Source organism: Cheilinus undulatus, linkage group 12 (genome assembly GCF_018320785.1).
Source record: "Cheilinus undulatus linkage group 12, ASM1832078v1, whole genome shotgun sequence".
In the NCBI taxonomy this organism is placed as follows: Eukaryota; Metazoa; Chordata; class Actinopteri; order Labriformes; family Labridae; genus Cheilinus; species Cheilinus undulatus.
The window spans coordinates 41,818,285-41,831,708 of NC_054876.1; the positions used below are offsets into that span (position 1 = coordinate 41,818,285).

Here is a 13,424-nt window from a genome sequence, read left to right on the forward strand (position 1 = left end):
ACCACTGTTAGTACTGATATGAGTCTCATTCTATAACTACAGCGTCAACTACTTCTACCAAACACCCATTTCTATTACTATTAACTACTGCTACCATATTTTAAGGGCGTTTTTCAGACTGAGTGCATGGTGGTTATGTGAGGGTTGCGTGACGGCTTGCTTTTTATTTTGGCATGCATGTTAAAAAGTCAGGGTTTTCAGACTGCAGGCATGGTCGTTTCAAAAGAAGGACAGAGTCTGGCTCCGCTCACATCCATTGTCCAAAGCTGATAAAAGCATTTAGTGCAAAACTTGCCCCAAAGTGGCTTGGTCCCAACCGTGTTGTGGCTCAGGTAGGGCCTGTGAATTATGAGATTGTGCTGGAGGACAGTGGAGAGGACAGGAAGGTGGTGCATGTTGCATGATTAAAGTCTTGCTATCCCACAGCAAAGGAGTTGGATGCGCAGGAGAAGGAGTGCATCTGGGACATTTTTAATGAGGAAAGTGACCAGGAGGACTTTTCAGCCTTTCCTGATGCCCTTTAAAACTCTGGACGGGAAAATGAGCAGGAGAAGCAGCACATCTGGAGCATCTTTAATGAGGAAAGTGACCAGGAGGATTTTTTTAGGCTTTCCCACTGCCCTAACAATCTCTGGACCAGACACTTTCCCGAACTCCACAAAATGAACTGAGCAACAAATAAATTAAAGCCTGCTAGTGCAGTTTTTCTAAGGGCGGGGGATGACTGGCACCCATACCTGCACGCTCCCCTGCGTGAAAGACACACACCCTAGAAAACCAGAGAAAAATGGCACGACCTTACCAGGGAGCGCGATTCCCGGAAGTGCCACAGTGCATCCCTAACGTTTTTTAGTTTACCCTTCTGACTACCTTTATTCAAGGTGCCATAAAGTACATTTTCTGCATTTCTTCTCTCACTAAACATTTAGAGTCTCCAGGCTCTGATTATGTGTTTTGGTTTATTGATTTCTTTCTTGACCCCATACATAGTTTTAACACTGTGTATCAGTCTATGATGTCAGGCCAAAAAAATGAAAAACCTTGTAGGGTATAGAAATGCATTTGTTAACCTTGCTATCTTCACTGTTTATGTTACATAAGTTTGAGTCACACAGAGGAAAAGTACAAACAGGCCAAAATTGAGAGTAAAAACTGGAATAAATGAGCAGAGGAAACACGGCAAATGTACACTATACTTCCACGCAGAGGACGGGGGCTCACTGAGTGGGCTGATGATGCATGAAAATGTAGAGAACCTTATGCTATGGCCTCCAGAGCCACTAAATCTAAAGCCAACTGAACACCTCCAGGCATGGCCAGATTAACTCGGTAGGTGGTTCCACGCACAATTTTCCAATTGACCCCCTGAGCATTTTTTTAATTAGCAGCCCTTTTGTCTGTTAATTTCCTGATCCATATATTTATATTTTAGTCTCAAGCATGTCAGGGACTTGCTAATCCAGGCTTGCCTGTGGGATTCTTGCCTGTGCGACTTGTTAAAAAGCAATCTCCTACAGCACAACATAGCTCCAGTTGCAGGTATTTCTGTTGGAAAAATACTGCTTAATCCCTGCAGGAGATTCTTTAGAATCTCATTGTTTTGTTGCAGGAAGGGATTGTGGTGGCTAATGTTTCACTGAGGCACTCTCTTTCATTTCTGACTGTTTTCCATTAATAACTAGAAGGGCATATTTATTTGATGCCATAAATGGAGGTCCAGAGCTCATCATATGATTTTGAGGCTGGTCTTTTCTTCACATTCCCATTGTTGTTTTTGTTTCTTTTAATTTCTTTTTAATTTATTGCTTTCTTAAGAAGTCATTTACCAGTAGGACTCCAGAGTCAGAATAATTAAGATTAATGAAAAGCTAATGCAATCCTCTGCTTGATTTTATTTAACTAAGCCAAAATATGCTCTGTGTAGCTTTTATCAAATCCTTAAAATGCCTTATAATCAACTTTAAATGCAGAGAGCTAAACATTAATGCTGCCAGTCTGGACCAAAAATGGCATCAATAATGAATCCAACTTTAAAACTCTCTTAAAAGCATAGTTCACAAATATTATAATTCAAACCTTTATAGGCTTAGGCTGCCAATGCTGCGACATGGCTTTTCTGACCCTCTGAAGCGCTGCTTTCATTGGCACACATTTCAAAAAGGTAAAAGAGCTGCATTTGGCAGCTTATACTCTCATTTGGCATATCTGCTATTTCTGTCTAATGCAGTAGATATGGGATGAACCTGAACCCTGAGACTACAGCTTATAAGAGCGTCACAGTTTGAATCAAATCTGTCTGAAATATCGGCAATTCTGGGAATGATAACTCCAAGTAAGTATATTTATTCAATAATTGTCTGCACTGGTTCCACGCTGCATTAAGATGAGATGATGATTGTTATTGGCAGTGTGAGTTTTTGTTGCCGCTTTGTTGGCAGTCAGCTGCCGGGAGCACCGCTGCTCGGTGGCAGCAGCATAAGTTTGTGACCGAGAACAGACCTGTGAAGGACTGGGCTCCGTCCAATCAGCCCCAAGGGAGGATCTCTTACTGCTCAATTCTAATTCATGTACATATAAATAACTGTCACCGGCTCTGCTAATTGGATTAAAAGGCTGGGGAGAGGAGAGACAGGGGAGGAGAGGAGTGGAGGAAGCTAGGCTGATTTACAGCAGGTGATTTTTATGTTAAAGATAGATGGAGGCCCACCTTGACCGGGCCAAAAATGTTATAAGTTGTGTTTTAATTTTTTAGCATTGAAAAAGTCGTAACTACAAGAGCAGAGATAGACCAGAATGTTAAGACTTGTTGTGAACAGAGGGGTTGCCAATTCAAGTCCTTGTATTGACTGAAATATGGAAATTGTTTGGAGGTGCAACTTCACTTTCCAAGTGCTGCTAAGACAGCATTGATCCAGACAACAATCTCCCAACTGATTGGGCGCTTTGTCATCTGCAGCACCCTCATTCTCTCTATCAGTGCATGTCAATAGAATCCTATTTGTGCATGTACGTGTAACCCTGACTGAAGTGTGTATATGATAATCAATAACAGAGGGAAAACTCGGAATATTCCCTCAGGGACTTAAGTGTATCTGATATGTAAATGCCTCAAGATGAGGCAATGGCTGATAGTAGTCCATAACCAGCTCCTTGGTTCCTCCTCCTCCTCACCATCGCAGGTGGGGACCTATTGTCCCCACCTGCGATGGGGCCAACAATGGCAGAGTTGTCAGAGAAGTTCTGCATGTTGGCAACAGGTGGGAAAGTCAGCAGTATAGAGGGTGAAGAGGAACAGAAACAGCACTGTTCCCTGGGGGTCCCCTACATTGCAGAGAACAGTCTCCTACACACAGTGCCGGGTCCTCACAAACTGTAGGCGGTTGGTAAGGTAGTCCACAATCCAGCATGTGAGGTGTTGGTCCACTCTGGGAAGCCTCAGCTTGTTCCTCAGGAGCGTCAGCCTGATGGTGTTGAAAGCACTGATGAGGTGCAGGAACAGAACCCGAACAAAACTCCAAGGTGACTCCAGGTGAGACAGAGCTCGATAAAAGAGGATGATGATGGCATTGTCCACTCTAAAGCTGCAAACCGTGGCGGGTCCTTGGATGAGCTCACCTACGGGTGCTGGTGGGCAAGGACCAGCCGCTCCAGGGCCATCAGGTGGGATGTTAAGGCCACTGGCCTGCAGAAGCTACACTTTTACATATTGCTGTAATTTTTTTTGTTCTGTTACCCTTCTGGACTGCACGGTGGAACAGTGGTTATCACTGTCACCGAAGGTTCACTGGCTTGAATCCCTGAGACCTTTCTATGAGTTTGCATGTTCTCCTTGTGCAAGTGTGGGTTCTCACTAGGTACTCTTGCTTTCTCCTTCAATTCAAAGACATGCTTGTGACTCTAAATTGCCCGCAGATGTGACTGTGATCATGAATGTTTGTTTGTTTCTGTATGCCAGCCCTGTGATTAACCGGTGTCCAGTCAAGGTTATACCCTGCCTCTCACCCAAAGACAGCTGGGATCAGATCCTCCTGCAATCCTGAACAAATTCAGCTTAGTATGTTCAAAATGAGGCTGCACGGAGGTTAGCACTAATACTATACAATAAGAAGGTTCCTGGTTTGAGTCCCAGGCTTTTTTGTGTTGAGTTTGCATGACCTCTGCATGCATGTTTCTCAACGTACTTTGGCTTCCTCCCACAGTCGAAAGATGTGCTCATTAGATGAAATGGTGACTCTAAATTACACACTGATGTAAGTGTGAACTGCTTGTGTGTCTGTATACCCCTGTTATTGACTGGCGACCAGGTCAGTCTCTCACCCAATGAGAGCTGGGATTGGCTCCAGCCCCTTTGGCCCCAAGGGGATAAGCCATGTTGCTAATGGAGGTATGGATGTTGAAATGACAACCACAATACTTGAAAAACATTTAAATCTTGATTTGAAAGACATTTTCTCTCGAAGATGATGACAAAAATGATGAAGGTAGGACAAGAAAACAGACATATGTCAAATAGGAATGGTGTAATTGATGAAATAAACAGATGCATTAGTAGAAGCAGGTTAGATACATGAATGTAGTCAAAGCTAGCAGTCTAAATGTGCTCCTGAATAACACCTAAACCCATAAAAATGTGTAAATACAAACAAAGCAATCCTTTTAAAAAGTTCTTATGTCGGAAAAATGCATCTTTGTTTTAGAGTGAAAATTCTTCGGATCATTGAGTTTGATCTCAGCACTATCTGGTGAACTGCAGAGCACACTGGGATGCTACAACTAGCACAATTCACAACACTGAAGATGCATCAGTCAGCAGCAACGGCAGCTGCATGAGATTTGGAAGAAATGGTCTGTGGAGAATGCAAGAATGCTAGATAGAAGCTCGACATATGGGAGAATGAGAGAAACTGAAATGGAGAAAGACTGCAGATTGCACGTTCCGATACACAAACACTATAAACTCTGAGAGGAAGCATGTCTGAAAAAGGAGAGACGCTGGAAAATGGTGATAGGATGAAGTGAGGAGAAGCGGAGGAACATGGGGAAGGCTTACCTGGGTACTGTGCAGCTCCTGTGTGCGAGGGGGGAGGAGGACAGGTGGGGAGGAAAGAAGGGAGGAGAAAAAAAAAACAGAAAGGGAGGTTAGCGTTCAAAGCCCCATTTCAAATTAAAGGCCCCCGTCTGCGTGCGCATAGAGGAACATGCGTGTAAGGTACAGGAGAAGGCAGGTAAAAATGCAAAGAAAAGTCACCATGCTGGTCCCCTCTGCAGAAGAAAATCAAAAGAACACAGCTGATCACAGAAACAGGGCTGCAAAGTTAAGGAAAAGTTTGAACTCAAAATGCAAATTCAGCCGGCTACAAAAAGGCTTTGATCTGCATGTTTTGAGGTTAATACCAAGATGTTGTGGTTTGAAACTTCTGAGGAGCTGAAATCTTTCATCTATATTTGGATATTTTCATATCCACAGAATTACAATAACAGAGACAGCATTCAGACAGTACTTAGACCAAAAATGCATCACAAGACACAATAATTATGACACAGCTATCACTTCTAATGCAGCATTTGACAGAAAAGCAACAGACATAACACAGGTTAATGAATGTTTACTCTGTATTCACACGTATTTGAATAGATAGGAAACAGCAAAGAGTGAAGGAAGTCGCTGTACCCAGAATACAAACAGCCCAGAACATGAGCCTAACTCTAACCAAGCAACCACCACCTGTTGCTTTACAAGTGGATTTTTGTGCAAAGTAAACTATTTCAAATGACAGGTTCATCTGTGAAGATGCTCTATTATCTGCCTTTTGATTTAAGACAGAACCAGAATCACTGTTCTCTTTAGATTATTCCGTTGTTTTTGCAAAGACAAGCTAACGGGCTGCTACCTGCGGCTCCAATTCAAAGGAAGTATAAAAAACATCCACCAGTCTCTCTCACCAGAACAATCAACCCCCTCCTTTGCCTTACATTCCTGCAGTGTTCATACCAATGCTTCTGTTTGTAGCATGGATCACCAGTCAAATCTGCAGGTTTGATTGTTCATTTGATTATTTCATTAAAGTAAGTCTGAAGGTCAGACAAAACTCTTCAAATGTGGGAGACCACAGACATAAGAGCTTCGGATGATTTTCAACTCATAATCCTCCAATCAAACCCGCTAGAAAACTCCACCAGACCATGTGACCCCACACCTCCCAGCTGTAGTAACAATTTGGCAGTGAAGAAAAAACACAGATGAGATCTCACACAAACTCTCATGATCAAATGTGACTTCAGAAGCAAAACGAATATAGAGGATGATTCAACCACCCCGATGGCCATCTGGGCATGCAGTTACAGTTACAGACTGTTCTTTAAGCATTTTCTCCTCTTTAGACTGGTTGGTTAAAAGGGTTTTAATTGGGCTGAAATTGGGAAATAGACACCTTGAAACATCCTTATTTAGTTTCATCAACAAGATTAAATCAAGACTAAAACAATGTAAGTTCTGGACTGTTGGGCATCAAAATCCATGGTATTTCCCTATTGTGCATATAAGGCAATCAGTATTTTTTAAATTAGTGTACTTTAAATTAATTTAAGTATTGATAGAGTTTTCACTTTCTGGGGTCAAGGGCATAATTGGCTGCTTTTGACTACTATTTTGATTTGACCTCTTTTTATCATCTTAAAAATGGTTCATCTTGCCTTTTTTGGTATCAATTTTCAGCAAATTCAGGGAAAAGTGTTGCATCAATCACAGGGTTGCTGTGAATTAATTTTGATTAATCATGATTAAATATCATTCATTTTTAATCTATATTAATCGTACTGAGACCCCGACTTTCCATGAGGGTGGTTTGTCGCAAGCTTGGTGATGCGTTAGCCAAAGTGCTAGCAGAATCCCTGACAAACGTGTGATTCATGTTAGTGTGGTATTTTAAGCTGGAAGTGCTTTGGTGAAAAGAAAACTCCTTCCTGCAGACTGTGCATAATATTTTTTGTCGGTCGACTATTCCGTCTTGTTTTTTTTTGTACTCAAATATTCCATCGAGAGAGCCAATGAGCTGTTTAGCTTCTTCCATATCGAGTTGGTTGGTCACTACTGGATCAACGGCCCATATGTGCATGAGGCATGCTCAACGGTAACCCTAACTCGCTGTTTACTCTTAAAGCTGCTTACTCCAGTTATACAAACCCTACGTTGCCAGAGACGTTTCAGGGATTTTGAGTCATTCTGCATTGTAGATGGGTTAATTGCATTCAAATTTTTAATCAGATTAATCATGATGATGGACTAACGCGTCAATTTTAACAGCCCTAGACACTTTCAATACAAGTTGAAATGGCGCCGCTGCATCTTACATCGGTCATGCGATTTGGAAGCACAAGAGCGCCCTTAGACTCCAGAGGGCTAACAAGTCTAAGCATTGTGCATTTACATTGATTTACAATTTGGCTGCTTAAGTTGGTATGAAGAAAATAAATTGACTAAAAATAATACATAAGATATAAGGATATTTTACAGACAAAAAATGGACTAAAATATTTTTATGCTTTTGTGGATTGCAACCACAATAAAACTTTCAAGCGTAGAATTGACTAAAATGTGACTATAACTAAAAAACGTTTGATTCTAAAGACAAAATTATTATAGCCAAAACTAACATGGGTCAGTGTGACCTCAGAGCTGAGAACAACAAACCATTTTTATTAGAAAGTCATTAATGATGAATGTATTTAGTTAGAATATAGTTGACATCTGCTATTCTAATGTTAAAAGGCCCCATATGATAGCTTTAACTGATTTAGAATAACTATAAGAGAAAGAAAACTGGAAGACATCATTAAGGAACAAATACTGCATGGCCATACGTCAACAGATCAACTCATGCATGCTGTATATGGTCATTGCTAGAGACAATAAACAAAATAACAGCAAAACTCAATTAATTAAGAGGAAACTGCCTACAATGTGTTGACTGGGACATCTGCATAAAATCCATCATTGGCGGGAACGAGCCGCATTGGCCCACAGTAAACACTTGGCATCTATTTAGGCCCCCCATCATAGAAGAAGATTTTCCAGCCAAGTGAGCATCAGGATTCCAGCGACGAGGCAGCTTTTGATTAGTAAACCTATTTCCTCTTCAACTTTTGCCAAATTTCAATCATGGTGATATTCTAATTACCATTATCCAGCGCTAAAAGAGAGACAGGGATGGAGTGGGAGTACGTGAGTAAGGAGAAGAGGAGTGTGAGGGAGGCAGTCTCTGCATAAGAAGGGAGAATCTGAGGAGAAAGCAGCGTGAAGATCAAGTGAAACAAAGAGCACAATATGAGCCCTTGTACAAACACAGCACCATACGTGGTAAAAATACATCTTGTTTAATCAATGCTGATTTGCTTTCCCCAAATCCTTGGACATGTATCTCTGCCAGCTTAAAGGCTTCAAAGAGTCGCATAATGTGTTGTCCAACCACGTCGTAAATAGAAATTTACATTCATTTCCAAGCTGCTGCATTCATTTTAAACCTGTTTAGTGTTTAATGAGCATGACAAATTCAATTTCATGCAATCTGAATACAATCTCAGCAAATCTCTGGCAGCTCTAACAAAATATTAAGTTTGATGGAGTTTGACAGCCTTTAGCGTCACCTGAAAAACTTTCAGCAAAGCTGTTAAGTCTCTGGAAAAAGTAAAAGTGTATGAATATGATTTCAAAGTGCAGAGTCTCATTAAGCATCCAGTAAAATCTGACTACAAATAAATCTTACATAACTGTGGGAAAGCCTTCGGAACAAATGCTGCTGTATAGAGCATTTCTGAAGACTGTGTAGGCATGCAGATCACAGCTTGATTGACATCCACATGGCTTTGTTTATTATAATGGCAGGAATGACAATATGACAATCAGCATAGTGCAGCCCTAAACAGTGTCTGAGCCGTCTGAGTCACAAGCAGAGTAGGAAGCACTCATTTAAGGTTTTTAACAATTAGTAACTTGCAACTGATGAGAGCAATCCAATGCCACTTCCTGGTCTCAACAAGCCCTGAGATTGAATAGAGGTCAATTAGAAAACAATTTTAATACATTGTGTTTGTGCTTAAAACAATCTTTAAACCCCAATTTACAATCTGTTTTCCATCCTCAAATCACAAAGGAGTGTAAGAGAAGTCTTTTCAGTGGTGTTGGAAGCAAACTAGAGAGGAGTCAAGTGGTCAAATGTGGAACCGGGGCCATGATCTTACTGACTTCTAAGCAGCGATCACTCTCTAACAGCAGCTGTGGTCTGCATTTGCTAACATAATAACATCATTTTAAAAGTTAAGCTCCAGTTCATTTAACATTGTTAAAGTATGTGGTATGTGATGTCAGTTTGTGACATCTCCAGTCACAAGATTGTCCAGTCTGACAAAAAGAGACCGAACAGACACTTATACTCAGTTTGGGCTCTTAATAATTGTTAAAATGTGAGGATTTTATATTCTAAGCTTTAAAAGACCCCAACATTCTCTTTTACCATAGTTTATTTTGATGGAGTGTTCTCACACAGAAACAGGCAGGGCCAGCATCAGCAGCTCTTATCAATACTCAACAGCCATCCCCAAATGTCAGTATGCTGCTGCCCAGTTTAAAGCCTAAAAATCCTCTAGGGCCCACCAGAACCCTCTTATAAACCATAACATGAGACTTACATATTAACCTTGTTGTTTTATTTCATAAGCAGAGAATTTCGATGCAATCCCATTGCATTCAGATGTATCTAAATTGCTTAATTAAAGAGCCACTGCAATTTATTTTGTTTTAATCAGACACATGCAAAGTCAATTACATTTTCTTTTCAAATATATATATCTGTTAATGTTCTTTGTGGCCCAAAAAAGCTCTTCAGAAGTAGCACAAATGTCACAAGTTAGTATAACACCAGTTAAACTGTGACACTTTTAAATCACTTCTTAAAACTCATTTTTATAGACTTGCTTTTACGTGATGCCGTCGACTGTCTTTTACTGTCTCATCTTTTTTATCACTTTTCTCTCTTAGAGCCATTTCTCTGTCAAATCTGTCCTGAAAGCCTCTATGTCTGCTCTTCTTGGATTTGTATTTTATGCTTATTGATTCTTATGCGATATTTTCACTTCTCCTACTTGGTTTTAGAGCCTCCCTCTGTTTTTATTGTTTTTATTGCTTTAATTGTGTCCCCCCTCCTTTTGCAGCTATATCAGTTTTACCAGACTATTATCATTATTATGATTATGATTGTAACTGTCTAGAATTTTAATTTTCGTATGTTGACTTATTAATCGCTTATTAATTGCTGGCTGAGTTTTTCGTGGATTCTTCTGTTGTTGGGGTTTTGTCTTTCTTGTGATGTTTTACTGTTCATGTTTGATGCTTTGTAATTGTGATTCTTCTTATTGTAAAAGCACTTTGTAAACCTCTGTTTTAAAGGTGCTATACAAATAAAGTTATTATTTTTATTATTACTGATTGTACACTTCAGACAAAATAAATTATAAAAAGGTATAAAAAAAACTCGGATTATGTTCTGTTGCTTTAATTACTTAAATGATAACATCTAATTAATAATGTCATGCTCATTTAAAACATTATTGTTAGTATTATTATTATCTTTTTTTATTTCTCTGATTTTCATTTATTCTAAATTACCTCTGGTGGCACAATTAAAGTACCTCTGGGGTCTACCAGTGGGCCTGGACCACACTTTGGGAAGCACAGAACAACTATTTCAATCCTAAAGGCCAACACAGGTGTGCAATGCCAGCAGAGGCCACTTACAAAACTTGGTGGACTCAGTGTGATATTCAGGGGTTAATTTTGAGCATTGTTGTATTTGTCATTTCAATAAATGCACTTCCACACTGCACAATAAAAACTGTGACTGTCTGCTCTAAAATAATTGGGACACCTCTCAGATCTCTGTTAACTGTCCATGAACATCTCACACGCAGGCTAGCAGGCCGCATTGTTCAAGACCCCTCACACGCTCTGTTCCCAAAGTTTGAGTGGCTCCCAGCTTCGCTGCCCTGCCTGCAGAACTCAGAGGAGAAAGGCCAACTTTGTGCCCAAAGCTGTGCTGCTCCTCACTTCAAAACATCCATAATGCACTCCTCACTGCCTTTTTACAGATGTCTGAATGCCATTTGCACCTGTAATATACCTACCTCAGGCTTACTTGCACTTGCTAATAAGTAATGCACTTTACCTCATGCCAGTTTGCACAAATTATGCTGGTCCTCAGTACTGAGAATTTTTAGTATTTCAGTAGTTCGTATTTTTATTACTTTATTCAGCATTTTAAATATTAGCCTAATTGTTTATGTGCAATTACTGACTGAATTCTGTGCTGACTGTTTTGTCGTCCTTTGTTCACAGTTGTTACAGTGCTTACTGTTCACTTGCTGCTCTATGCGCCTTTAAACGCCCCCCGGGGACAAATAAAGTTTTTTGAATTTGAATTTAAACAAATACACCATCCTCTTTCATCAATGTGTGAATGAGATGTGAATGGGCAAGTCCATTTACCATGTTACCATCATATCGTCAATAAAAATAAAGTAATACTGACATTTCTAGTGACTTAAAACTCTAATATAATTCTTCTTTTGGCTATCAACAATAAATCCATTTACCATGGATTGACTGAAAAAGCTGTGTCATAAATATTGATGCTAAACCAGAAAAAAATGAACCCCCTATCACGGTTAATGATTACAGAAACTTTAGTGACTTAAAAGACTACATCAATTCTTCTTTGGGTGGCCAAATGATGACAAATTTTACTCACAGTTAATCTCAGAATTTTTATAGCTAATCACATATCCTGTCAAATTTTGAAACTGCCCTATTTTGCCTAAAAACTGCTTTTGGTCCACTGTGAATATAAACCTGCTTTTATTGTAAGAGAAAATAAAGAACTTTGGGTATATCAAAGATTTTATCATTAACTGAACTCCAGAAAAGGAACTTAGTATGGATTTAAAAGTAAAAAGGAGATGGTTAAAAGGTTTAAATGACTTCTGACCTGTCCACTGGGCTGTCTGTGAGTTTTTAAAGTTAAATGAGACATTAAGGAGCAGTGGTGGACTTATTTTGCATCACTCTGCCTGCAGTGGCTGAACCACAGGGACACAAAAGCATGCAATTAATGCCATTAAGAAAGAATGGATGCACTAATTCTGGACCATAATTAATGTTGATTAATGCATTAATGTTTGCAGCCCTAATACTTGATTTGCAGGTGATTTCTGAGTGTTTGGGACAATAGTCCATGCAAAGTGCATCTCTGCTTTGTAAATCTAAATGTAAGAAGATTACTGTGAATTTTGGTTTGTATAAGTGGAGTAAGCAGCTTTAAGAGTAAACAGCTAAATCATAAAGTCTCTCCACGTGGCATCATTGGTCCCCTTCTTTAGCATTCAGCTGTGGCAGACAGGAAGCTGAGTAACAAAGTGCCTCAGAGAGCTGCATAGTCCAACCCAGACCACCCTCGAGCTCAGGTTCAGGCAGTGTGATGGGGTGATGGGGGGGTTTGCTTTTGGGAGATTACGCAGCAATAGGCGAGACGCGGAGAAGCTCTGCCCATGTTAAGTAAATGGAGAGCGGGTGAAGAATAACTTTGCCCCTCATGGGTTTTAGTGGGAGTCTACGCTATCCAAACCCCCGACCTACAACCTCCAGAGGTGAGGTTAAATGACAAGGACTGCAGAGATGCATTAAACATGAGTCATTTGGACAGAGAGCTAGACGTTGGACCACTCCAGAGATGATAGGGACATTAACCAGGGTTTCACCAGAGCCTGAGCTGCATTTAATGAAGGCCTCCACTGCCGCCCGATGTCTCTCTCTACGTTTGACTCACAGCCAGGGAGCTGAGTGGTTCAAGATAAACACAGCTCTACTGCTTCTGGCTCCAGTCGTCTGAATTTCGGCTTCTTCCTCCTCCTCCCCTACTCTCACTTTCTCGCTGGAAAACTTGTTATAGCCTGCTGGTGGTGGGCAGTGGTCAGGACAGACTTGAGAAGTTCAAGTCAGGCACACAAAAAGCAGCAGCAGAGCATGACAATGGTAGAGATTAGAGTTAGGAAAACTACAGCAACAAAAATGAAGCAAAGATCCAAGAATTCAAAAGCAAACACAAGCAAATATTCATTTTTAATAACAGCAAATAAATACATCTCTTTCTAATTAATTTCAAATGAATATCTGTTGACAAAAATTTCAATCAAGCTCCCAAATAGTGGAAAATTCAATGACAAACTGGGCCTGTGGTAATCTGTGTAGTGCACATCTTGTACAAGGAAAGTTGAGAAATTTTACAATATCAGTATTCCATACTTGCCAATCTTTTTTTGAACTAAAACTGCATATTCCACAGCAATCTCTGCATTTGCACCATAAATGTGCAAATGCA

General features: G+C 40.2%; 1 protein-coding gene across 5 annotated transcripts in view; it reads right to left on the reverse strand.

Moving 5' to 3' along the window:
- The window catches only part of cadm1a (cell adhesion molecule 1a), a 712,922-nt gene that overhangs the window by 213,063 nt on the left and 486,435 nt on the right, over nt 1-13,424 (reverse strand). For 4 of the 5 annotated variants that reach the window (XM_041800659.1, XM_041800658.1, XM_041800656.1 and 1 more), the window contains exon 2: nt 5,051-5,068. The exons of the other annotated variant lie outside the window; for it this stretch is intronic. In XM_041800659.1, the coding sequence (XP_041656593.1) occupies nt 5,051-5,068 (18 nt within the window). The remainder of the gene's footprint in view (nt 1-5,050; nt 5,069-13,424) is intronic. 5 annotated transcript variants of the gene reach the window in all.